This window comes from Mus caroli, unplaced genomic scaffold, assembly GCF_978045245.1.
Source record: "Mus caroli unplaced genomic scaffold, Mus_caroli_1 scaffold_17, whole genome shotgun sequence".
Lineage (NCBI taxonomy): Eukaryota > Metazoa > Chordata > Mammalia > Rodentia > Muridae > Mus > Mus caroli.
The window spans coordinates 33,763,838-33,790,118 of record NW_028227272.1 but is presented as its reverse complement, the minus strand read 5'-3'; the positions used below and the strand labels follow the sequence as shown (position 1 = coordinate 33,790,118).

At 42.7% G+C, this 26,281-nt stretch overlaps 1 protein-coding gene and 1 pseudogene across 2 annotated transcripts in view; both read right to left on the bottom strand.

The window, feature by feature from the left end:
• Positions 1 to 6,267: 6,267 nt before the first annotated feature.
• On the bottom strand, positions 6,268 to 8,074 carry LOC110312091 (mRNA-capping enzyme-like; annotated as a pseudogene).
• Positions 8,075 to 17,561: 9,487 nt separating this feature from the next.
• The window catches only part of Ildr1 (immunoglobulin like domain containing receptor 1), a 32,318-nt gene continuing 23,598 nt past the window's right edge, over positions 17,562 to 26,281 (bottom strand). The window contains exons 6-8 of one of the 2 annotated variants that reach the window (XM_021185325.3): positions 22,271 to 22,402; positions 21,264 to 22,057; positions 17,562 to 18,380 (exon numbers count right to left, since the gene is read on the bottom strand). In XM_021185325.3, coding sequence (XP_021040984.1) covers positions 18,339 to 18,380; positions 21,264 to 22,057; positions 22,271 to 22,402 — 968 coding nt within the window. In that variant the 3' untranslated portion in view covers positions 17,562 to 18,338. The remainder of the gene's footprint in view (positions 18,381 to 21,263; positions 22,058 to 22,270; positions 22,403 to 26,281) is intronic. The other variant, XM_085832235.1, reaches the window with a different exon arrangement.

Below are 26,281 nucleotides of genomic sequence, written 5' to 3'. Positions count from 1 at the left end.
AAGGGCAAGTATGCCACAGCATACAAAGGTCAGAGAACAACTTGCAGAAGTCCATTCACCTCTTCTACTTTGTGGGGTCTGGGGATCTAGGTTGCGAGTGCCTTTACCTGCTGGGTTACCCTAACAACCTAAAAAGTCCTTCTTGTTTCTCCCCCCACCATGGGCATTTAACTGGAAATAATTATTATGCTGCAAATTTGAGTCCATTAGCCATCCTTAAAATATGTTTAGTTTTAGAAATTTTTATGTATTTACAGCCACACGGGTAGATTTTCCTATATTTTACTGAACCAGTCCTGAGACTATGTCTCATCCTAGAAGTGAGTAGCACATTTCAAACGTATGTCCCTAGATGGTTCTAGGACATGGCTACTCACTTTTAACTAGCACAAGGCTGAGTGTTGGGGTACATACCTTTAATCCCAGCACTTGGGAGGCAGAGGCTGGTGGATTTCTGGGAATTCTAGGCCAGCCTGATCTACATAACAGAGAAACCTTGTCTCAAAACATATGTCCCCAAAATAAAACACTAACACAAGTAACGAAAGACAGGCAAATAGTTGTAAGTCTTTGGTTTTCAGGGATTCTGTGTAGGGTAAAGTGTCCGAGCCCATTTCTGGGTTTGAAACTCACCAAACCCCACCAATCTCTGGGCTTGAAATTCCCTAGGCTTAACTTAAAATCCCACCAATACCTATCCTGGACACCCCCACGTCCACCACCCAGAAACCACGAATAAGCCTGTCTTCTGCTTATTTTCCTACTGCTTATCAGCAGAGAGCAGCTACCCTGTGCTTTTCTCAATAAAGTGCTTGTGTGAGGTTTGCAATACCTTTCCCCTCAGAGCTGCAACACCTCCCACCCCCCACCCCGCCTTGGGGAAATCTTTCTCCCTAGAGCTGCAACTCCTTCTTTGGGGAAATCTTTCTCCTCAGAGTTGCAACTCTTCCATTAGGGAAAACTTTCACCTCAGAGACATTCAGCGGGCAGTTTTTAGTTTTCCATGGTTTCAAATGAGAAGAGGAGGAGGAAACTGCAAGGCTCATTTGGAGAATTATAGCATGATATTGATATAGAAAAGCAGAATGACTCAAAGTTAATGCCAGCTCTTCTGGAACCTTTGCTAAGAAATCTCAGATAGATTTTTACATTGAATTGGATGCAGATAAGAGTTTTGCCTACGCGTGAGTCTGCATACCACAGGTGTTCCTGAAGCCAGAGGATGTCCCTGGAAATGGGATTATAAGCTATTTGAGCCACCAAGTGAGTGCTGGGGGTCAAACTTGGATCAGAATAACATAAGAGCAGACAGTGCTCTTAGCCACAGAGCCATTTCTGCAGCCCCTCAAATAGACCTTTAAAATCCTCTCCAGACTAAAGCTGAAGCCAACTCCATTAGATTTCACCTATAGAGCTTCTTAGTTTGTTCACTAACATTCTCCAGTTTTGTGTTATCTCACTGAAGTTTGAGAGATAAACAGAAACAGCTCAGTAGACATCAAACAAATATCTAACCCTTCTCAAAAATGACCAAACAATCAAACTCAACAACAAAGGTGTCTTTAAATTTATACATGATACAGAAATTAACTCAGAATTCATAGGTATATATATATATATACAATTAATCAATTATACAATTTCATGAAAAAAATAAAGGAAAATGTTCAGGATATAGGCTTAGTCCCATCGTTTTTAGAGTGCACATGCATGATTTATAAAAAGAAAGTGGAAAAATTAAGCTTCATCAAAAGTTTTTTGGGAAAACTTATGAGAAATTTAATAAAAGACAAGTTATAGACAAGCCAAACAGCAAAACAAAAATTGCAAACTATAGTTCCAGTAAAGGGCTAATATCTATAATATATTAAGACCCCTCTAAACTTGACACTGTTAAAGTAAATGAACTAGAAATAAGGAAAAAAACAAAGAAACATTTCTAAAGCAGAATATACAGATGGCAAATAAGCGTATAACAAAGACATTTAGTATTATTAGCCACTATGACAAATGGAAACTTAAAACCATAATAAGGTATTTGCATGCAAAACAATATATTATTTAATTTTATATTTTAAATATATTCATAGTCAACATATCCCTCTGTGGCCTTCTTGTTACTCTCGTTAATGTAAACAGTACATACAACTGAAAAATGGGCAAATTAACTAAATGGATCCTTGATCTCATAGTTAGAGACCACTACACATCTATTAAAGCATCTAATAGTTAAAACTAGAAATTCAATTCAGTTACTGAGAGGAAGAGAAGGAAGAAGGTGAAGGAGATGGAGGAGAAAGAGGAGGAAGAGGAGGAAGAGGAGGAAGAGAAGGAGATGGAGGAGAAGGAGATGGAGGAGGAGGAGGAGGAATAAGAAGAAGAAGAAGAAAGAGGAGGAGAGGAAGGAGAGGAAGAAGAGGAAGAAGAAGATGAAGAGGAAGAAGAGGAAGAGGAAGAAGAAGAAGGAGAAGAAGAAGAGGAAGAAGAAGAGGAAGAAGAGGAAGAGGAAGAAGAAGAAGAAGAAGAAGAAGAAGAAGAAGAAGAAGAAGAAGAAGAAGAAGAAGAAGAAGAAGAAGAAGAAGAAGAAGAAGAAGAAGAAGAAGAAGAAGAAGAAGAGGTGGTGGTGGTGGTGCAATGAACTGAACTGGTTTCATAGAGAGACCTGTACTCTGCTTAGTGAAAGAAGCCATATCTAAAGGCCAAATGCTGCTTACTCCTTTGACTGCAGAAAAGGCACAACTATAAGGCTGAGAAACACATCATTGGTTGCTAGGCTTCTGAGACAGAGGATCTGCTGACTATAACAGAGAAGCACGAGAAAGTTCTTGGGCTGATGGAGCTGCTGTGTGTGATGGGGAAGCATGCTGTCTGCAACAACCATTCTCAACAGAATGATTCTGCAAGGTCCAAGACATGTTGTTACCATGTTATTTATTGAAGTTAACTTATTTATCACAATTGCTTTGGGTGTCTACTGGGTAGAGGCATGGGATGCTTTTTTATCATTCTAGATGAAAAGAACAGCCCCTTTCTCTACAACAAAGAGATATCTGACCCTAAATATGCTAGAGTGCAGAAGCTGAGATCTGTGCATAGTCAAACCTCACATCCTTGTCCATAAGGGCAGCAGAAATTAACTCAATGGGTTAACAGTAGACAAACAAACAGGACATGAAGTTAGAAAGAATGTGTTCTGGGAGCTCCCAGGAAAATTGGAAGAGTTAACTGGGTAGAGATATAATCCATATATACTGTATACATATAGTACATTTTCAGAGACTAAATAGAAAGGAAGTTTAAAGAGTTACAAGGGTAGAGACACAACCAAGACAAATTGTATATATAGAGTACATTTCCAGAGACCACATAAACATACTTTTAAAACTGAGGTCACACAGACTTAATATTAACATGTAAAGAAAAATTTAAACCAATCAAAATGTCAAAAAATTCATCAGCTAAATATGGACATACATTAAAGTATAGACTATTTCTCAAGAAAACTAACAGCATTATGGTGAGTTTGCTCAGAAAATATGGCAAATTCCTTCATGTGTTTAGCGGATTTGGTATCTTACAATATAAGCTTCACAATTTTCCACAATCCCCTTTCACACATCTCCTTATGTCTTTCCCTAGGCTTTTTTCTGTCCACACTGGGGTTTATTTTGAAATAGCTTTAATGGCCAACACCCCTATTGCAGGGTCATTGATTAATACACACATATCAGCTTTCAGAACACATTTCCAAATGTAAGCAGAGTCTTTGGCTTCTGGCCGAGATAAAAGAACAGGAGTGGGATTTACCATCTTGCCTCAAACAGACCAACTAGACTGAATCTAAGTTTAAAGTCACTGGGTTCCTGACAACTGGGTCAGTAATCCCTGAGGTGGGGAGTGAAAAAAACAAGCCATAAAACTTCTGGGATTTACTGCCTTTACAGAGATAAGTAGGGAGAACTTAATTAGCCCACTGGATGCACTGAAATAAGAAGTTCACAAAGACCAGAGCAGCTGGAATTCATAGGCCAGAGCACCAGCATGAAGAGTGCAGCATAATGACAGCCAGCATCCTACAGATCTGCATGAGGTCCGAGCTGGGTGTTTTAAAGGATACTAGGTGTGTTCATGTAAGGAAACTACCTAACACATAAAAAGAATTATTTAAAGGCACGCAAGGAAATTGAGTCCAGGACTCACACTAGGCAAAAACAGTGTATTTTCTTGCAAGCTAGATTTGAAAACTAACTATTCATAGGTGCTGAATATCATATTGAGAACATGAGTAGTGAGGGTTTTCTAGTCACAGATGAATTGCTCTAAAGTCACCTGACAAACCTCTGAAAGGATGAAGCTATTTCTTCTTTCAACATCAGTGTGCCTGAGAACAAATACAAAGGAAAAACAAAAACAAGAATGTGTGGAGAACATTGGTGGCTGCTTGTGTTGGTGGTTTCCAGTTGTAAAGAACACTGCAACTAACACCCAGTGTGGTATATGGAGGAGACAAAAGGGAAACTCTAGGGAATTTACCATCATGCACTAATTCCAAGATCCCCAAGCAGTCTCAAACTCTCATCTTCTTCCTGTCCAGAGATCTACCTGTGTTTATAGTATTATGGTCAGGTTTGTTTTGCTTTGCTTTAGCTACAAGGAGATGGAATGCCTGGACACTGTGTGATGGCTATTCTTGGTTGTCAACTTGACTACATCTGGAATTATCTAAAACCCAAGCAGCTGGGTATACCTGTAAGGGATTTTCCCCCTTAATTAAATCATTTGAAGTGGGGAGACCCACTTTTAAGAGGGATCTTTTGAGGTGAGAAGATCCACCTTTAGTCTGGGCCACACCTTCAGGTGGCAATTTATATAAAGGCATGGAAGAAGGAAGTTTGCCCTCTTTGCCTTCTCTCTCGATCTCGTTGGCAAGCCCATTCCTTCGTTGGCATTAAAGCCTACTTCTTCGAGATTCTGACATATACTGAAGACCAGCAGATATCCAGCTTCATGGACTGAATAACATATTGGGGATCCTTGGATCTTCCACCGATAAAGAGCCATTGTTGAACTAGCTGGACCATAGCCTGAAAGTTATTTTAATAAATCCTCTTTCTAAATATATACATATTGCCACAACATCTCTTTATGTCTTGCTGGTATGTATAGAGAGATGTCTTCATACCTATCTAGGTCACAGATGTCTTTCATGTGATTGCAACCTGCCACTAGAAGAACCACCTCCCTTTTTTGTACCCAGTACACTTGCTAAAAAGTCAAACACGATTTTTGTTCTGTCTTGTTGATCTTTTTAGTTTTTCCAAAGATTATGGTAGAGGGCTCTTTGGGAGGTGACAGAAAGAATTGGTATGGCAACAGAGGAGGACTTGTTAGGTCTTCTGTGGTCCCTGAGAAACTATGAGACCTGTACAAAGGTACATAGACTTAGGTTGCAATGTTTAGCCTGAGTAAGAGCATGTAGCCAGGTTCCTAAGCTGAACTCAAACAAACAAACAAACAAACAAACAAAGCCAGTTAGCTAAACCTACCTTTACCATAGCTGACATCTTCAGCTCAGATGCCATCCTATGGCAAAGGAGGCCCTTAATCTGAACTAAAGGTAAGCTCATTCTTACTCTGTTCAGATGGCAGCTTTGTTTCTTTACTGGCAAGAACATAGACTTTAGAGTAACAGACTCTTGGATTTCTTTTTTTTTTTAATCTAATTTTATTTATTTATTTTTACTTGTTCACTTTACATCCTGCTCACTGCCCCTTCCCACAATCCTTCCCCGGTCCTCTTCTCCTCTGGGTGGGTGGGGGCCTACTGGGTATCCCCCGACCCTGCACTTTGGGTCTAGGTGCTTTCTCTCCCACTGAGGCCAGACAAGGCAGCCCAGCTAGAAGAACATATCTCACATACAGGCAACAGCTTTTGGGATAGCCCAGTCCAGTTATTTGGGACTCACATGAAGATTGAGGGGCACATCTGTTATGTATGAGCCAGGAGGCCTAGGTGCAGCCTGTGTATGTTCTTTAGTTGGTGGTTCAGACTCTGAGAGCCACAAGACTCTGTTGCTCTTCCTGTGGAGTTCCTATTCCTTCAGGACCTCAATTCTTCCTCCTATTCTTCTGTAAGAATCCCTAAGCTCCATCTACTGTTTGGCTGTGGGTGTCTGTATCTGTCTGAGTCAGCTTCTGGTTGAGCCTCTCAGGGTACAACTTGTTCCTATTCTTCTTTCCTCTTAAGCATGAGGTCAGAGGCAGGGACTAGGTTGGCCGGTGCAGTCTTTTGGGTGGTGGGTGTGCTATGAGCTCCATGTCAGGGTCCAGAGGATACATTCTCTTCTGTTGCTGGGCAGTTGCTGCACATCCGTCAATGAACTCAGACAGCATCTCCTTGGTGAGAGGGTTGGAGATGCTATTGCACACAGCCATGGCTGTGTTGTAGGCATTTGGGAAATTCTTGTCTATTCTCTGTCTCATGAAGACCCAGCTGTTGCTCTCAAATGTGCATTCTATAATACATGTATCTTATAATTGTGTCAGTACTGTTTTAGTTCTTTTATCATCTTGATTTGTGCAAAAGGTCTTTCATAATCTCTAACATAGAGAAGACCAACATTCCAGGGAAACAACCCTTCTCCTCTGGTTCTCGTTATCTTACGTGGGAAATCTACAGAGTTTAGACTGGGAGGTTTCCATTTCAAAATGTCATCACACTGACTGGGTGTGTATTTTCCAATAGGTTGAAAAATAAGTCCATCCATTTCATGGCTGACTTCTTTGGCAAAATTTCCTTCCAGAAGCTTTGAAATATTGATGTCAAAAAATGGTTTAGGTCTGACACTAAATAGTTCCTGTGTTTTGTCAATGAGCCCAGTCTTCACTTTTTCATGTTGTGGATGTATAATTTCACATTCAATACACTGGAGACAAATATTAAAATCACAATCTCTAACTGGTTGTGCATTGAACTTAACTATGTCATATATCAAATATCTTAGAATGGCCTGTCTGTTTACTTTGTCAATGACCATTTCTCTATCAAAAAAGGGTATAAATAAATGCATTTTGGAGATCTTTGAGAAATGGAAACTCCAGATTTGAAACATGAAAAACTGATTTATCTCTGTCAATTATAAAAACACCCTTGGTGCCATTAATCAACATCACGCAACAAGTACCGTCTGCTTTCCACTTTACTTTATATGGCTTCAGTTCTAAAAGTCTAATATTTTGCTTGTCCATGGAGACAGGCTGTGCTCCAGCGAACCCAGACCCTTTCCAGCCACAGAACTGATGACATTTTTGCTGTACCTCTCCTAACTTTGGTTGAATTGTTACTTTAGTTACGCCTTTAACGGTTATTATGCCTTCCAAGAAAATAGCTACCAGTTTTAACCATTCTTTTCTCCTTTTACCAAAGGAAGCACTTGACCCTGGTTCTGAGTCCTTTTTCATCTTCATCCTCATCTTCTTCTTCATCATCCTCAAAACACCAGTCTGGCAATACAGGTGCTACTGGTGTTTCTTCTATATGTCTGTAGTGATGGAAAAGTTCCTTCGAATAATCACTCTTATAGATTCCTGGTGGTCTGGCTTGGGCAAACGTAGCAACTGCTGCTTCAATGCTCCAATTCATTTTCTCCATCAAGGAGGCACATATAAGGAGACCAGTATGGTTGAAGCCATGGGTGCAGTGAATGCTTCTAAGTTCAGATGAGCTTCTTTCATTAAACCTCTCACACAGGTGAATGAATGTCTCAATAGTCTCAGTTTTAGGTCATTCACCATGTCCTTTTCATTGAAGTTTCATATATTTGATTCCTTCTTTTTCTATGTCATTTCTGTCTGAGAACCTTGAAGTATTTGTCAGATGCACCAACAAGCTCACTTTCACCTTCAGACTCTTTAGATAATTTTTGAGTATACTGGGGTGGAACTGGTTTTCTTCAGCAGCTTGACCATCATATCTTGGCCCCAGCATCATCTTCAGAGGTAAGAATCTTTCTGCCACCTGCTGGCCACACCTTGGACAGGTCAGCCACTGTCATGGGATCTTGTTGTGAGCCATGTCTACATGGCACACTGCCACCTTGCTGACAACTCCTTAGTGAGCCGCCCCACACCAGCAGCTCCACCTGGGTCCTCAGTGGCATGACACTTTCATTCAGTCACTTGAATTTCTCTTCTGCTATCTACTACTATGGTTTCTATACACATACTCTTAATTTCTCTGAGCCTAGGATCAAGGAGTGATAATAACTCCTTTAATAAAAGTTATCAAGATAATAAAATAGGGCCAGTCATTGGAGATATTGCAAGAGCTCCATAAATGTAATCTACCATATTATATACAATAAGTAGACAAGAAAATTGAGTTCTTTGTAAACTAGGGCTTTGTTGTTGTAAGCCTGCTCCGGGACAACACTACCTATAATCACCAGGCTGTTTGTTTACAGGCACTCAAAATGCAGCCAGAAGTAGACCACTGAGGCACAGACCGCTCTGAGCATGTGGTGTTACATTCCCTAACGACAAAGACCATGTCTTGTGTTTCTTTTACACTCTTCATAGGATACTTCTTATTCAAGTATTTCTCTTACCAAGATTCTCCATCCATGTCTTCTTTAGGGTTTTACTGCTGTGAACAGACATCATGACCAAGGCAACTCTTATAAAGACAACATTTAATTGGGGCTGGCTTACAGGTTCAGACGTTCTGTCCATTATCATCAAGGCAGGAACATGTCAGCATCCAGGCAGGTGTGGTGCAGGAGGAGCTGAGAGTTCTTCATCTTCATCGGAAGGCTGCTAGCAAAATACTGACTTCCAGACAGCTAGGATAAGGATCTTACAGCCCACACCCACAGAGAAACACCTACTCCAACAGGGCCGTACTTTCTAATAGTGCCACTCCCTTTGCCAAGCATATACAAACCATCACAATCCATAACCCAGAAGACGGGAACTCTAGCTAGCAAGTTACTCCTGCCTTTCTTGAAGATTCAACTACAGGTTGACATTGACCCAAATAGACTTATCAGTCTTTCAGGAATTTAGAATTAAGACACAGTAAAGAGAATCAATCATATGTTGTGAGATATTAAACTGTTTGGGGGTGGGGCACATGTTGGCACCATGGTAACATGTGTAGAAGCAGAAGTTACAGGGGACTGAAATTAGAACCATGTGCTGAAATGAGAGGAAAAAAAAAAAAAGAAACAAGGTGGTCAACAGAGAACACAGATGAATGAATGGATAAGGAAGAAGAAAAAGAAGAAAATGAAGAGGGAGCTTAGCTGGGAGGATGAGAAAGGGGGAGACAGGGAGACAGAGACAAAGAGAGTTTTATTTAAAACCCAAAATGACTGTGTTTAACCAAGGCTCTTCTTCAACTTCTGTAGGAAGGAAACAAAGAATTCTGATTGACACCTTAAAAATAAAAAGCTGCCTGTTTGCTTGTTTGGGTTTGGGTTTGTTTGTTTTTTTTTTTTTTAATAATTCTATAAGGAAACAAAACAAAACCCTACAATTAGTTTGTGGAATTTCATGGAGGACAAAGCTCATAGAACTCCCTTTAAGCTCGGGCACTTCAAGACATGAGTTAATTATGTTAAGCATATTTCACAACACTTGGCAAGCATATGAGTTTACATTTACAATAAGCCATTTGGCAGTTTGACAGCATAAGAGTCTTAATTTTTTCATGTTTAGTGGAAGGAAAGTAAGCAGAGAAATACCAAGTAAGTTATGATCAGGTTTCACATTCTAGAAACATTATCTTTACCTGAATTAGCTAGTAAATACAGCTTTCTTCATACAGATAGCTCATAAATCTATAGTTCCTAGATCCGGTTATCAGATAAAAAAAAGAATTGCAACATAGTGCCTGAATGGAAAAAACATTTTTGGGTAAGAATTGGAAAGATGTCTCAAAATTAAGAGTGCTTGGTGGTGGTCTTGGTTTTTAAAAGATTTGTTTATTTCTATTTTGCCTGCATTTATATGTATATAGTATGCATGCCAAGTAGTCACAGAAGCCAGAAGAGGGAGTCAGAATCCCTGAAACTGGAGTTAGAGATGGTTGTGGGCCACCATGTGGGTGCTGGAAACTAAGTCTGAGTCCCATGAAGAGCAGTGTGGGCTCTTAACCACTGAGCACGGTCAGTGCTCGAGAACCATCTCTCCAGCCTCAGGAGTGCCTGTTATTTTTAAAGGGGACCAGGGTTCAATTTCTATGCAAGCATAGGGGCTTGAGTTCAAATCTCTGGTACTAATGTAGAAACTCAGGCATGGCCATGTGTGCTTGTGAACCCAATATGTAGTAGAGCAGGTGAATCTTGAGACCTTATTGGCTACCCAGCCTAGGCAAAATGGTGAGCTACTGAGATACTCTGTCTCAAAGTAATATGGAAATGAGTGATAGAAGACAGCAGATATCCTCCTCTGGCCTTAAAATGCATGTGTGTACACACATCCATGTTACCATGCTTGTACCACATACATAACACACATAACATACAACACACACACACCAAAGCAAAAATACTAAAAATAGTATCTTCACAAGTACATCTTAAAAAGAGATGTCCATTATTCTCATTATGCATGTGCAGAGATAATACTTCTAAATACATTTAAAGTACATTTAAAATCTTTATTGAAATCAGGAGAAAATTAAAAATTTTTAAAACAGGGTTAGTGAGGGTGCTCTAGAGTCAAAGAACTTATGGAAAGTCTCTGCATATTAAGGGAACTTATTGTAATGACTAATAGTCTGCAATCCAACTAACCCAACAATGGGTAGCTGTGAATGGAAAGTTCTAGAATCTAGTCATTGCTCAGTCCCACGAGGCTAGGTGTTTCAGCTGGGCTTCTGTATAAGCTGAAACCTGAAGAAGTAGGTTCCAACAGATGTGCTGGCAAGTAAATGCAGTGTGAGTAAGAAAAGTGAATCTTCCTTCTTCCTATGTTCTTATGTAGGCCTCTAGCAAATGGTGTGGCCCAGATTAAAGGTGTGTACTACCATGACTGGATTTGGAACCTGATTTGTTCCATGCTGACCTTGAACTCAGAGATCTGCTTGCATCGATCTCCTGGGATTAAAGGTGTGTGCTATTTTGTCTGGGCCTAAGCTTTTCATGGCCACTATGCCTTAAGATCTCCATGTCAAGATCCAGGTTAGAAGCCTGTGTCTTACAGCCTTAAGAGCTGGATCACAGGCATGTCCTTTATTTTTCTATTGTAGTTCATTTTTAATGTAGTCAAGTTGACAACAAGGAATAGCCATTACAGTTGAGAAAATGGCTCAGTGGGTAAGAGTGTTGCTCTACAAGCATGAAGACCTGGGTTTGAATCCCCAGCACCCACATAAAAGCCAGACATGGTTATGCATGCCTGTAACCCCAGCACTGTGGGGCAAACACAAGAGGATCTCAGTAGCTCACTGACCAACTAGCATAGCTAAAATGATTGGCTTCCAGTGCAGTGAGAGACTCTGTATTAAAGGAATAAGGTTTAAAAAAAAAAAGATAGATATAGGTGATTCTCCTATAGTCTCTACATGCACTGCGCCCCAACACACACACACACACACACACACACATACACGATAACCAAGAAGGTGAAAGATCTCAACAATGAAAATCATAAAACAGAAAATACTGAAGACTAAAAACTGGAAAAATGTCCCATGTTCATGGGTCAGGAAAGTCGATATAGTTTAAAAATGTCACATTGCTGAAAGCGGTTGGCAGATTGGAGCTAATCACCAAAATACAAATGGTATTTTCACAGAAATAGAAAAGGTATTTTGAAATTCCCATGGACACACTAGAAAGCAATACTGGAAATATCACAAATGATACTACTGAGTCATAGTAACAAAAACGCACACAAAACCAGACATGGGCACAGTGGAATAAAATAGAGCACCATTAACATAAACCCACACTGCTACAGTCAACCAGTTCTCAGCAAAAGTGTCAAATACATGTGTTCAAGGAAAGATTGGCTTTCCCCACTTCATGTATGGATAAATTTTGCTTTGATAAAATCTACTTTTCATTCTCTGCCTCCAACTTCCTCTGGGTGTTCTCCCCTATTTAACACTCCCAACTTTATCATGCTGAATATTCCACACGTAGGAGAATAAAGATAGAAATGCTGCAGAAAATCACTTCAGAACGGTCCAAAGATCTCAGTATAGGATGGAACCTTAAATTGTCTGACAAAAACATAGGCAAGCTACAAGACATAGGCAAGGACTTCCTCAAAATGAAAATATTAGCTCAGGACATATTAGCAAGAATTGACAAATGGGGATCATATGAAGTTAAAAACTTCTACCTACTCCTGTGGGCACCATTCACAGATCCCTATCAATTACTGTACTAGACATTATATTCCTTCGTGTATGTGTAGTATAGGTCGGTGCTTTCTGAATCCAGATGAAGAGCCCCTGGAACTGGACAACATGACCTGCCATGTGGGTGCTGTTGAACCAAGGTGCTATGGGAGAGCAACCAGTGCTCTTAGCCACTGAGCCATTTCATCTTCCCAGGCCCCAAACTTAAATAAAGTCTTGTTCTCTTGAAAAACAAACAAACAAACAAACAAATAAAAAAAAAAACCCTTCTACCTAGTAAAGGCAATAGTTAACAATGAAAATAACCTGTAGAATGAGGGAAAAACGTTTGCCAACTATTTCTTGACAGAGGATTAAATATGTGAAGAACTCAAACAGTTAAAAACTAAAGGAACAAACAGTCCAATCATTAAGGATTAAATGAACACACAGTTCTCAGATGGAAAAGTACAAACAGACAATAAATACATGAGACTGGGCGGGATGACCACATGCCTGTCATCCCAGCATTCAGGAAGAGGAGGAGGACCTCTAACACAAGGCCAGCCTAAACAGCAAGACCCTGTCTCAGACATTAACTCAATAGATCATCAATTCATTAATAAAAGCATTTACATTTATAATTCAGGAGAGATGGTACAGCCTCATTGTGTCTTTTTCTGAACTTTTTTCTGGACTGTTAACTGGGGTGAGAGATTTTACTTGCTCTTCTGTTGTCAAAGACTGGCTTTGACACCCAGGTAAACTGAGGTGGGATTTAGAGTCAACGGAAATGGCTAAACCAAAAGATGTTGCCTTCTGCCATTTAATATTCATTTACTACTCTGGGGCCAGAGCTGATGGCTTCTGGCCATTGGTCCTGCTGATAGCAGGGGATTTAAATTAGGAACTTAACTACTTAGGGCTCTTTTCCTTCCTCCCTTCCTTCCTTCCTTCCTTCCTTCCTTCCTTCCTTCCTTCCTTCCTTCCTTCCTTCCTTCCTTCCCTCCCTCCCTCCCTCCCTCCCTCCCTCCCTCCCTCCCTCCCTCCCTCTCTTTCTTTCCATTCTCTCTGGTCCCTCCTTGTAGAGTCCCCCCACACACACTTCCCCTTTGTCTCTAAGAGGAAAGCATCCCCCATCATGTCTACAGGATTAGACACATCCTTTCCCACTGAGGCCAGACAAGGGAGCCCTCTGCTACATATGTGTCACTAACCAAAGGGCTCTTTACTCTTTAACTCAGGGCTCACTAGCCACCAGAGGATCAGAGCTCATTCACTCTTCATGAGCTGGAGATAAAGAAAAAGGAAGAGAGAAAGTCAGGTGCACTCACATATATACACACACTAGATGAAGCAGAAAAGAGCTACACCCGAACTTTTATTTTTGCTTTCAGCTTTTTATAGCTTTTTAGACAAAAGTTCTCTATGTAAGAAAAAAAATACATCATAGATAAAATGTTACACAAGAGGGAGTTACAGCAGAATATTAATTATAAGTTCAAAGCAGTTTTTTATTCTAAAAGATCATTATAGGTTCAAAGCAATTGTTTTACATGGCCTTGCTTTATCATAGTGTACACCTGCAGCCTCATCCTTGGACCAGACTTAGAATGAATGTTTTTCCTTAATCATTCATTTGTTCCAAGTCTATTCTTCTTCCTAGTGCAATTTGTGTGCTTGTAGTGCTTGAGAGAGCTCTCTGCACTTCTTCTCATTCTGTCTTTACTTACTGCTCTGTGAGAAAGAGCCACATTCTATTCTTGATCCTAACTTTATCGCATCTTTCTGCCGAGACAACTAAAACTTTCTATCTCCTTAAACGTTCTATTAATTATTCTAACTTCCTAAAATTATTTTAATCAAATCAGGAATTCTATAAAAATCATTAATACATTTAAACAGCATCAATTCTATGAAGGTTCATCTTCATGTTGATCTGAAGGAAATTTGCTCAATAGTGTGGACTAATTAATGCCCAGGAATCAATCCTAACAACAGACTATACACAGAAAGGATCTATCTTGGCCCAATCACACCATGACACACAATGTCATATACACTGCTTGTATATATGAGGGATAGTAATTTTTTGGAGTTAATTTTGTATCCAGCCACATAACTAAAGGTGTTTATCAGCTTTGGGGTCACTTACATATACTATCATATCATCTTTGAGTAGAGATACTTTGACTTCTTCCTTTCCAATTTGTATCCCTTTGATCTCTTTCAGTTCCCATATTGCTCTAGCTAAGACGCCAATGACAATATTGAATAGATATGTAAAGAGCAGACAGCCTTGTCTTGTTCCTGATTTTAGTGGAATCGGTTTAATTTGATGCTGCCTATAGTCTTGCTGTGAATTGTCTTTATTATAAGTGCATCCCTTGTATCCTTACTTTCTCCACGATGTTTATCATGAGTGAGTGTTGGTTTTTGTCACAGGCTTTTTCTGCACCTAATAGGATGATCATCTAGGTTTTCTTCTTTCTTTGTGTTCATGGGGTGGATTACTTTTACCGATTTTCGTATATTGAACCATCTCTGTATCTCTGGGATGAAGTCTACTGGATAATCGAGGAAATTTGCAGGCAAATGGCTAGAACTAGAAAAAAAATTATCCCAAGCGAGGTAACCCAGAAAGACAAATATGGTATTTATTTACTTATAAGTGGCTATTAGCCATTAAGTAAATGATAACCAAGCTTTAATCTGTAGACCCAAAGAGGGTACTAAAGAACAGGGTCTAGGGGGGACACATGTATCTCCCTGAGAAAGGGAAATAGAATAGATTTTATGGGTGTACTGGGGCTGATATGGACAGGAGCAGGTGGGATCAGGTGAAGAATGGAGGGAGAGAATTCAGGGAGAGATGGCTAGAATTGGGGGTGGGGGTGGAAACCTAGTGCAGTGGAAACTTCCTGGGATGTATGAGGATGATCCTAGAGAAGTCCTAGTAATGGGGAAACAAAGTCTCAACTGGCCTTCTCTTATAGGTAGGTAAGGCGTCTAGTGGTGGGACTGGTTGAATTCAATTGAATTTTTGGCCATGGGGATCCCATGGGGAGACCCTATTTAACCCAAGCTTATGCTAGGAAAAAGGTTTGTTTTCCAAAACCTGACAGGATGTGTGTGTGTGTGTGTGTGTGTGTGTGTGTGTGTGTGTGTGTGTGTGTGATGGTTTGTATGTGCTCGGATCAGGGAGTGGGCAGCATTAGGAGGTGTGGCCTTGTTGGAGTAGGTGTGTCACTGTGGGTATGGACTTTAAGACCCTTACACTAGCTGCCTGAAAGCCAGTCTTCCTCCACTAGCAGCCTTCAGATGAAGATGTAGAATGTAGAACTCTCAGTTCCTCTTGCACCATGTCTGCTTAGACACTGTAATGTTCCTGCCTTGATGATACTGAACTGAATCTCTGAACCTGTAAGCCAGCCCCAACTAAATGTTTTTATAAGGTTGTCTTGGTCATGGTATCTGTTCTCAGCACTAAAACCCTAACTAATATGGGGGGGGGGGGAGTGGACATTGCCAAGGACAGCATCCACACAGCTCGCTGAGGTTGAGCTCATGGAGAGGTTGATCTGGTGCCTGCATGGAGCCTTCATTCTTCCAGTCTCTTTGGTTTGAGAAGGTACTCTGCAGGCTATGGAAAGAGAAACCTGGGTACTAACCCAGCCACAGAACCATTGACCAACATTCTGTCTTGCCTGAAAGATATGCTGGGACAATGGTAGCAACAGACCTTGTAGGGGTGGCCAACCAATGCCTGACTTAACTAACACTGCTTAGATGGCCAGAAACTGGAGACTGGTTAGCCCAGAGATCTAGGGTAGAACCAAACATGACTGGTCAAAAAAAAAAATTAATGAAATGATTCCTAATGAAATTCTGCTGTACTCATAGATCAGTGCAGTGTTCAGTTGTCATTAGAGAGACTTCCTCTGGTATCAGATAGGAGCAAATCCAGAGACCATAGCCAGACATTATGTGGAGAAATTACAAATAGGTCTCCACTGGGTCCCTTCTGTCAGAGCTCAGGTAATTCTGTAGAAGAGGGGGATGAAGGATTTTAGAAGTCAGAGGGGATAGAGGACACCAGGAGAACACGGCCCACTGAAACAACTAAGCAGGGATCATATGATCTCACAGAGTCTGAAGTAGCAAGCGTGGGGCCTGCATAGGTCTGCACTAGGTCCTTTGTGTATATGTTGAACTTGGTGTTTTCGTGGGACTCCTAACTGTGGGAGCAGGGGTGTCTCGGATTCTTTGGCCTGCTCTGGGGACTCTTTTCTTCCTGTTAGGTTGCCTTGTTCAGCTTTGGTGTGAAGGCTTGCTTTTTTTTTTTTTTTTTTTTGCCTTGCCTTGCCTTGCCTTGCCTTGCCTTGCCTTGCCTTGCCTTGCCTTGCCTTGCCTTGCCTTGCCTTGCCTTGCCTTGCCTTGTTGTATTTTGTTTTGTCCTGTGTGATTGTTGTCTCTTGAAGGCCTGCTTTTTTTCTGATGGGAAATGGAAAGGGAGTGGATCCCAGGAAGAGGGGAGTGTGGGAGGGGGAGTGGAGGAAGGGAAAATTATTATTGAGATGTATTGTATAAAAGAAGAATCTAACACACACACATACACACACTTTACTAAGAGATACGCTGAAAAGTGGATCTATGGTATGGTATTTTTCCATACCACAGTAGCACAAACTACTCATTTTTACATCTACATTACCTTTTTTTTTTCTGTTTCCTAATTTAAGTTCAGATTTTAAAAACCCTGAAAATAACCTCTGCCAAACACTGGAATTTAGCCAATTTTTTTTCACTTTTAATTATGGAGAAAAATGGATGTGTTGATACAATTAACTCTAAATTGAAGTCATGACCATACAGAGATATTGCTGATCTTGTACAATATCAATATTGTTGGAACCATCTCCTTCCAGTCTACTCAGAGAAAGCCTACACATCCATCATAAATGTATCTGTGAAGGAGCTATATGGAAAATCGGAAACAGTGATATCTGTATTACACACAGGAAAGGTTCAGCTCTTTCCTCCTGGAACTCTGTATGTGGCAAAACCCACCTAGATCCTAACGCTTGGGACATTGAAAACCCGAAACGTTCAACAGTCCTGGAGAAGGTAGTCTTCGGAACTACCCAGTGTGGCCTGATTCTTCTCTGAGCTTTACTGGAAGATAAGTAAATCAATGTGTAGAAGTAGAAACTCAGGGTAGAAAAACAGATTATTTATTTGGAATGGAATCTTCAGCCTGTTACATTAATTTTCTTGTTTATACTGGATGGCGCTTGAAAGTACTTAAAGTGATTTTAGCATTGCTATGTTATTATGTATAAGAAAATAAATTAAATGTAGGGGAAAGGCTCCAGAAGAAAGAAAAAAGAAGCGAGAATATGGTTGGTGAACAACTGCTCCCCTGTGGTTTTGCAGAATTGCATTGCACAGCCCAAGAAAGGCACAGAGCTGTAGAATTTTTGGCCTTTCTTGCTTGCTTGCTTGGACTGGAAACTCAGGAATGCTCAGGACCACAGGTGGGGATGCTTAGCGTGGAAAAACCCTTGGGAAATTCAAGAGAGGACCGGGAGTTCCCGTGGGAATTTGCCCATAATATTCCATAGGTTTCCTGTTCCTGGAACCTGTCTGCTTTCTTCTTAAAGATTCCTGAGTTGTCATTATGAGAATGCCTTGGTCCCGAGCACCATGACCTACTGGACCACTTTGGGCTACTGTGTCCCTGAGGGATCCTATCCTAGCTAGGAGCCCTTACAAGTCAGAGATCATGTAATAGACAGAGGGCATGAACAAGGGGGAAAGCTTGCTATTAATCCCACAGGCACCTGTTTTGAAAACTCTTCCATTTGATTCTTAGAATCTAAACCCAAAACTGTGAGACACAGATGTATAGTGTCCCTCCCAAGGCAGCTGGAAATCTTGATAATGCTGAGGACATGTACGATCCAAGAAGCAGTATGGTGCCTGGAGACTAAATGACCACACTCCGTCCACTATGGGAGCTCTCTCTCTCCTGAGGAACAAAAACACAAAAAACAACATTCAGCTTAATCTATAGCCCACATATGCAATTCCCAAGGTGAGCTGGTCTAACCCACTAAGTGGTGGCTGCTTGTATTTCTTCCTTGACCTTTCGTGGGGCCATTCTTTTTCCTCTCAATGGCCTTCCTCCAACACTGTGGATTTCCGAAAGTTTCTAATCTTATTTGCTCCATTCTATCACTGTTGTTTTTGTAATAATGCCAAGTCTTCAGTGGACTGAAGAAAGGACCGCTCTCTTCCCACTTCCCAGTTCCTCTCTACTGACCGTGAAGACAGCTCTGTTCCTGGTCACACTCTGAACCATTGCTCTCCACCCCCTTCATTAGCTCCATACTTCAGTGTTCCTCTTTCACACTTTTCCTGAACAAACTCCATGGCTTTTCTTCAAAGAATCTCTTGTTATTTGTGGGTCTGTTTGAGTTTTGTTGTTGTTTTCTCATTGGATATGTTTCTCAAACCTCTCCATGCATGTTGGGGGGGGGGTCATTTGATTACATTTCTGAAAATCTACAGCTGGAGTTCAGAAATGAGAACACCCTTTCCTGTAATGAACAGTCCCAAAGATATTGCGTAGGCATGTGCATCATACTGCTTCAAAAAAATGTGTTTCTTATGATCAGGAAAGGAAGCGTTAAGGGCCAAGGTTTCTAATCGGAATACTCTGGGGTAAATGCTCTCTGCAACAGAAGACAACAATGAGAAGAGACAATGGGACTCTGTTCAGGGAGACCTGGCACAATCAAGGGATACTCAAAGTAGAACACTGCAGGTCCCAATACGACATTTTTATTAATAAAGAATTTAAGGCAAAAAAATTATAATACCTGATGTTCACTACAGGTTAGCCCAGAAACAAACACCATGGCTTTCTCCTTTCTAGAAAAGATGTATATGGACCAAGATTTGAAGATGCCAGAGTGTCTTGGAACTCATTCTATTAGGGCAAGATTGGAAAGAGAGAGAGTCTGAAGGAGGTTAGAAACACAAGGATCATTCAGCCTGAAGCCACTGGAGTAGAAAGCTTGAAGTTCCTGCTTCAATTTGACTGGGTGAAAGGCTTCTAATGAGTGAGTGCTCACCCTAAGTCAGCTGAGCAGGTACTCCCACAGACAGCAGAAGGTCTGTATTTCTCTGGGCTCTGAGCAGAGAGAGCATCTTCCCCATTTTAGATTAGCAGGCAGTTGTGTGCACAGAAGCACTAGCTTGTGTGTATTTGTTAAGCACTACCCTTGAGAAGGCTCCATGTGAGCCTAAAAACATTTAGTTTGTCTCCTATTTCTCTGAGTATTTGATGAAGTATTTTCATGGATCATTTTATTTTAAAAGTATGGTAAGCCTGCCACTGACAAAGCCTGATTTAACAGTGACACATTACATGTTCTTTTAATGAGAGGACCAGAGAAACCACAAGTGACACGTAGACAAAAGTCACCATCTAGTGGCCTAACTGCACAGTGTTGAGAATGTCAAGCTCCAATGCTTTCAGAAACCTGAGCAGGAAGCACTCTGGCGCCATCACCGAGCCTCTTCATAACAGTAAAGCTATAAAGACAACAAGCTACACCCTTCAAATGAACTAATCTGCAAACTCAAGCTTTGGTCCTGGGCCTATGCGCAGTGTCAGACTATAAAAAGAAGGTTTAATGCAATGCAGTGATATATCTAGAAACCAGACTCAGACCCCAGTCAATGGGGGATTTTAAAATTATTTTAGACAAAATCTTTCAAAGACAACTTTATAAATGAAAATGGTAGTAGAATGACTTCTTGTGCACATCTTGATGATTAAAAAAAAAAAAAAGTACTGATGCTCGGGAAAATTTAGGAAGCCGTAGTCACTAGAAAGTGTTATGGGTCTCACCGACGGCCTTCTGTCTAAGGAAACTGTGGGTTACCAAAAAGGCTTGAGAACCAGAGGACTATGTTCAAACACAGGCTTCTTTTGCTATTGCTCTGTGCTTTGCCCTTGTTATTCAACCTTTCTGAGCCTTGTGAGGACCAAATGAATCAGGACTGGCTCAGTGTCTAGAGCGTGTCTTGTACCCTTCCCTTAGATTCTAAGGCTGCATACTTTAACTAGAGGAAAATAAAGAAAAGAAAAAAAAAGGAACTTAGAGGAAAGTGGGGCTCAGATGTTAAGCCAAAAACTTGAAAATCATATATATATATTTTTCTGCTAAAAAGAAGAGGCATACTTAGTCACTACATGAGAAAGGGAGGGAGAGAGGGGCAGGGGTACTGTAGACATGTATCCTCCAGTGTTTCCCCTTTAGAGTGCTAAATAATGACTGGCATCTTCAAGGTTCACAGCACTCTAAAGTTTTACTCATTAAGTGGGATGCCCAGGTCGGTTTTCATCAGTCTGATGAGCCTTCCCCGGCACACCAGGAAGCCCTCATCCTCTCACACAGCACAGTTGCTGCTCACTTAAACATTCACAACTCCTCTTGCCTGTTTCTAACCGGGCCTGTGAGAAAAAAGGTTGCCAAGTCAACATACAGTCCTGCAGCTGAGACCCGAGGTCCAGCTCCCCACCACGGGGGTGGGGGTGGGGTGGGGTGCTTAGTCATTCTGAGCCTTAGTTCTTTACCGTCCTTACCAGCAGAGCCCACCTGACCTGCCTCGGAGGGCAGAGAACATGGCTAAAGCCACACACGCTGGGGCAGAGAAGATCCATTGCAAGCTCTAGGCCTCTTCTGCACCCTGCACTGACTTGGCCCTTTCATTCTAAGAAAAGGCAGTACCTCAGCCTGCCGGGATAGTAATGCAGGACTAGGAAAACCCTGCTGGGCCTGTGTCAGCTGAGGAGCCTCTCTGATCCTGCCCGACCCTCCACAGGATGCCCCAGGCTCACCAAGCGCCTCTCCACATTCCCTTTTTTCCTGTTGTTCTTGCCTGGAGTCACATCCAGTGAGCGGTAGCTGGGCGGCTTCTCCTCGGGCCAGTTTGGAGACTGTGAGCGGCGGCGGTGATGGTGACGTCGCTGGGCACCCCAGTTCCTGGGCAGCGACTCTTTCTCCTCTTCAGAGCTCCAAGAGCTGGGGCCCGAGGGTAGAGGAGGCGAGTAGCTGCGATGCCTGCGTCTCTCACCTCTCTGGGCGCCTTCCCTGGGCTCTGGTCGTCTGGGGGGCCAAGGAGCCTCACTGGATGAGGGACATTCGCTCAGGCTGTCCCAGTCTGACCAAGGCATGGATGACTCGTTGGGCCTAGAGCGGTGGTGTCTCCCACTCCAATGGGGGTCCAGCTCCCCTCTCCCCGGAGCCCAGGGTCTCATCCCCTGGTCCTGGAGCTCTCGGAGGAAATCGGAGTGATGGCGCTGCCTGGGGCGCTCACTCAGATCCCAGTGTCTGGAAGGAACAGCATTGAGCCGCTGCTGGTGTGAGGGGTTGCTGGTCCTGGAGGACGGTGGGTCTCTGATTAGTGGGGGCAGGTGGATGACTCTGCGTTCCACAACCTCTGCGGAGCCCAGGGAGGAGAGCATGCTGCAAGGGTGGCCAGATTTGGCTCTGAGATCCGCAGGCAGAGGTTGGGCTGGGTTGAGGTTCCGCAATTCTTTCTCCAAATATTCCAGGACACCATTAGCCACCGGAGGGTGAGCAGCCATCTGGGTCATTGGCATCTGTGGAAGGCTGGACTGTAAGGACAGATCTGAATGGAAACAAGGATGGAGCACACTGAACTGCTGGTCCCAAATACCCTCCTAGGAACCAGGGCATCAAAATGTCACGTTAGTAAGCAGGATTGCACTCCCTCCCACCCTCCATCGAAAGACATCCAGTTAGTGCGCATGCTTCTTGGCAGACCGCACCTCTGCCCTCACCCTCTGCCCTCCCCGTCCCATGACTTTCTGGCAAAGTTTACCTCGCTGCAGCAGCGGGTTCATTGCATAAGATGAAACTTGGGAGCTCCTGTCCGCCCCCCAGTACAGGGGTTTTTCCATCATCTGAGGACCTAGGGCCTGAACCTGCTTCATGTAGCGGTGGCGGGCCAGGGCTGCAAGGGAAGAAGGAGAAACGCAGACCCTTAGCCAGCCGGAGTCCCACACCTCCTACTTGGTCTGTGCTTCCAGCTTCTCGCCTTGGAGCCCGTTCTTACCTATCTTGCATGGAAACAAGAGTTTAGGGGCTGTATCTTTAGCAAGGAGCTGGGAGTGAATTTCCTATGTTATAGACTCCATCTCTCACACCCCAGGAAAGTTTACTTTAATAAAGCAACAACATTCTAGCCTCAAAACATGTCCTCATGTTACTAGCTCTCCACATCACCCAAAGGGCATAGGCTGTCAATCAAACTTCAGGTCACACAGAAATACCCCACATAGTAAGGCTTAGAGGAGGCTATGAACCAGCCTGGCAGGTCTTGAGCCTGCAGGGCAGGCTCAGGGCCATCTGCTCTGAGGGGATGAACACGACTGTGGTGTGTCCCTTAAGCATGTTTCTAACTGGAACACCAGCCCTGGGTGGGGGGGGGGGGAAACCAAAACAAACAAACAAACAAACAGCCAAAAAAACTTCATGGGACGAGGGTCAGAGACACACAAAGCTGAAGTGAGTTAAAGTGGATCCTTTCTATTCTTCTTAACTAGCTGCTGGGGTTCCCCCCAGTTAGGGGTGGGCCAGGCAAATAACAGGGCAATACTCCCTTCCTGGAGGGACGGTGCAAAAAAAGCAGCACGAAGGGTCTCTGCAATGTCATTTCAGTCCCCTAGGTGCAGCTGTGCTGAAGCGCACAATCTGCAGAGAATGCAATTAAATTTTTGCTCTTGGTCCTGAGTTTCCATTTTGAAACTCAGGTGATTGTGGCTAAGTACCATTTGACTCCCAAAGACTCTGCCTAGCCACGAGTGGAGCAGATGCCCGCCGCTAAACACACTGTGACAGACTTCCACCCCGGTAGTCTCACAGACATCAGGGTTTGCTGTAAAACAGCACGGCTCTGCCCAGAAGAACAGGGCAGAAGGCGGGTGTTCTGTACCCAGCTACATAGTGTCTGCTGAGGCCACTGAGGGGCCATCTTCGAACACAATAGGAAGTGGTTGCCACAGAGCCCCCAGAAGTGTCCGGAGCTCCAGCCCCGTTAATGAGTCACAGCCCCCAGGAAGAAACCAAATGCACTCAAAGGAGCTCCTAGAGTTGCCACATTTTTTTTTTTTTGGAAGCATACAATTTTTAATTAGTAAGTTTTGCTTGTATGTTGAAATATAGAAAAATGAAGACACAAAGAAGTTCTTGGGATCTATAATCTGTATCAGAAGCTGACCATTGTAGTAAATTGTAAAAATGTGAGAAGACACTTTGTCTCAAAATAATCTTTATTTCAAAGGGGCCTACTGTGGGTGGTGTGTCCTGCTACTTTATAGTGACAAATAATCCTCCTTTACGGACAGATTAAATAACATTATTCTGTCATTCCAAGTCAAGGCCTTTGGGGGTAAGTATGGATAAGCTAGCTAAGCCATGCATTATCAAAACTTTTAAATGTGTTCTCTCCCTCTCGCTCATCCCTCTTTCTCATCCCTCTTCCTCTCCCTCTCCCTCTCTTATCCCTCCCTTTCCCCATGGAGTTGCCACATCTTAATACCAACCCACAGCACTCCAGTCTCAAAGGAGACAGGAGCAGCCCCCTCTACTGGCCACCATCAACATAGCACGCTAATCCTTCTCACCCAGCTCTTTGTGTTTTGAAACAGAATCTTACTCCATAGCCCAGGCTGGCATCAAACTTAAGGATCTTCCTGCGTCACCCCCTGAGAACTAAGATCACAGGCAGGGGCCACCACGCCTGGCCTTGAGATGTCTTTAAATGTGAGGAATAGAGGAAGCTGAGATCACAGAAGTTGTATTCCTGCTGTCTCAGAAGCCAGCCTAATCTTTACTCTCCTTTTACCCCATGGCCTCTCTGTCCTTCGCCTCAGCAGCCTTCAGGAATGCCAACTCCCCTTTGAACTCTTGCCATTTTAGCCTCAGGAAACCACCAGCAGCGGCAGACATTCTGGCCCTGGCAAAGCAATGGGAATTTAATTAATCCTCCTCAGGCTGGGCTTTCTCTTGGGGACCACTCCATTGAACGTGCCTTTCCTCTTCCTAGTCTCCCCATTGCTCGGGTCCCCTTGAACTTGTGGTGGCTTATTTCTGCTTTGATAAGGACAGGAACCAGCCTGCACAGGAAGCCAGCAGCTATGGTTCTAGATCACCAAGGTCTGTGTAACTGGAAGAATCTCTCCAGTCCTCACTCTCTCCTGCTATATACAGAGATTCTCTGGGGGAGGAGTGGCCAGTAACTCAGAGACAAGAGAAGTTTCTCTAGTTCTTGTAGAAAAAAAAAACATAGGCTCAGTTTCAAAAACTTTTATCTTTAAGTCCTAAGAGGGTTGTTTACCAATACTTGGTGGATTATCTGGATCTACTAAAAGTTAGCACCAATTCATTGTTCTCTTTAACCTCCTCTTACAGCTCAGGAAGGTGAGAACTGACTGGGGACATGGGCTGTGGTGTTCAAGATCTGTGACATCCTTCCAAAGGCTTCCTTCTGCATCTAGCATCTTATTTATTTGTTTATGATACTGCGGTTGAACCCAGGGTTCTCACGAAACCACTGAACTATGTCTCCAGCCCTGTGCTTTGATTTGCAGAAACCATGACAGGCTGTGGGCTCCCTCATACACTGACTGTCCCCTAGATGTAGTGACCTCTCTCTTCAGGTCAGGTTGCCTACGTACTCTGGTCTCTTTCCTTTTTAAGGCTAGCTCTTTCTTGGTAGAGAACTAATGCTGCCTCCAAGGGTAAAGACACTCATCTGTGATCACCTCTTCTTCTTCTTCTTCTTCTTCTTCTTCTTCTTCTTCTTCTTCTTCTTCTTCTTCTTCTTCTTCTTCTTCTTCTTCTTCTTCTTTTTTGTTTTTTTCGAGACAGGGTTTCTCTGTATAGCCCTGGCTGTCCTGGAACTCACTTTGTAGACCAGGCTGGCCTTGAACTCAGAAATCTGCCTGCCTCTGCCTCCCAAGTGCTGGGATTAAAGGTGTGTGACACCACTGCCCGGCTGATCACCCAACTTCTTAAGTGGAGCTTCTAGCTATTCCCTTCTAGTTCTTTGCTTATAAACATTATTGGGGCTATTTTGGCCAAAAAAAAAAAAAAAAAAAAAAACCCACACACACAAACAAAACCAACACCAGAATATTTCTCCTATTCAGAGACCTTTGTAACCATTTCCTGCGCAATTCATTTCATTGCAATTCATCTTCTCCCCAAACTTGTCAGAAAGTTAAAAAGTGAACTTGTCTGATCAGGTCCAAGGGCCTTAACTTATGGACAGCTGTCCTTCATTTTCATCAGTCCTATTAAAAGAGCAAACTGCAGCCACCAAAGAGAAACTAAACCTTTGCTTCTTGGCTCACTGATGGAATGCATCTATCATCCATGCTAGCTTTGCCCCAGTTCTGTCTGCTGTGACTGCCCTGTGTTCTAAGGAGTCTTCCAGTGAGGATTGATCTCATCTCACACGGGGTTGCTCTCATGACAATGGCTTCTCCAGGAAGGCCCCTGAGAGGTAGGAAGCTCCTTAGACTCATGCTGAGTCCTCCGCTATTTCCTCTTCTTCACAGAGTTTACGTAACCTCAGCTAGCCTACAGAGGCTGTGGCAGCCCCTACTTGGGACACACAGATACAAGTCAAAGGCTTAACACTGTGCAAGTGACAGCTACTACTGAGCTCTGGGACTCCTCTGACCTGGCCCGTGAAGTGGTGATGACATAGGCCTTTGGTGACTGTGGTGAGGAGTCAGTGGGGAAGTGGAGACAAAGGCCACACATAGAACAGACATGCAATGAAAGTTATTTCTCCTTTCCTGTAAACACCAGGCAATCTTTGAGC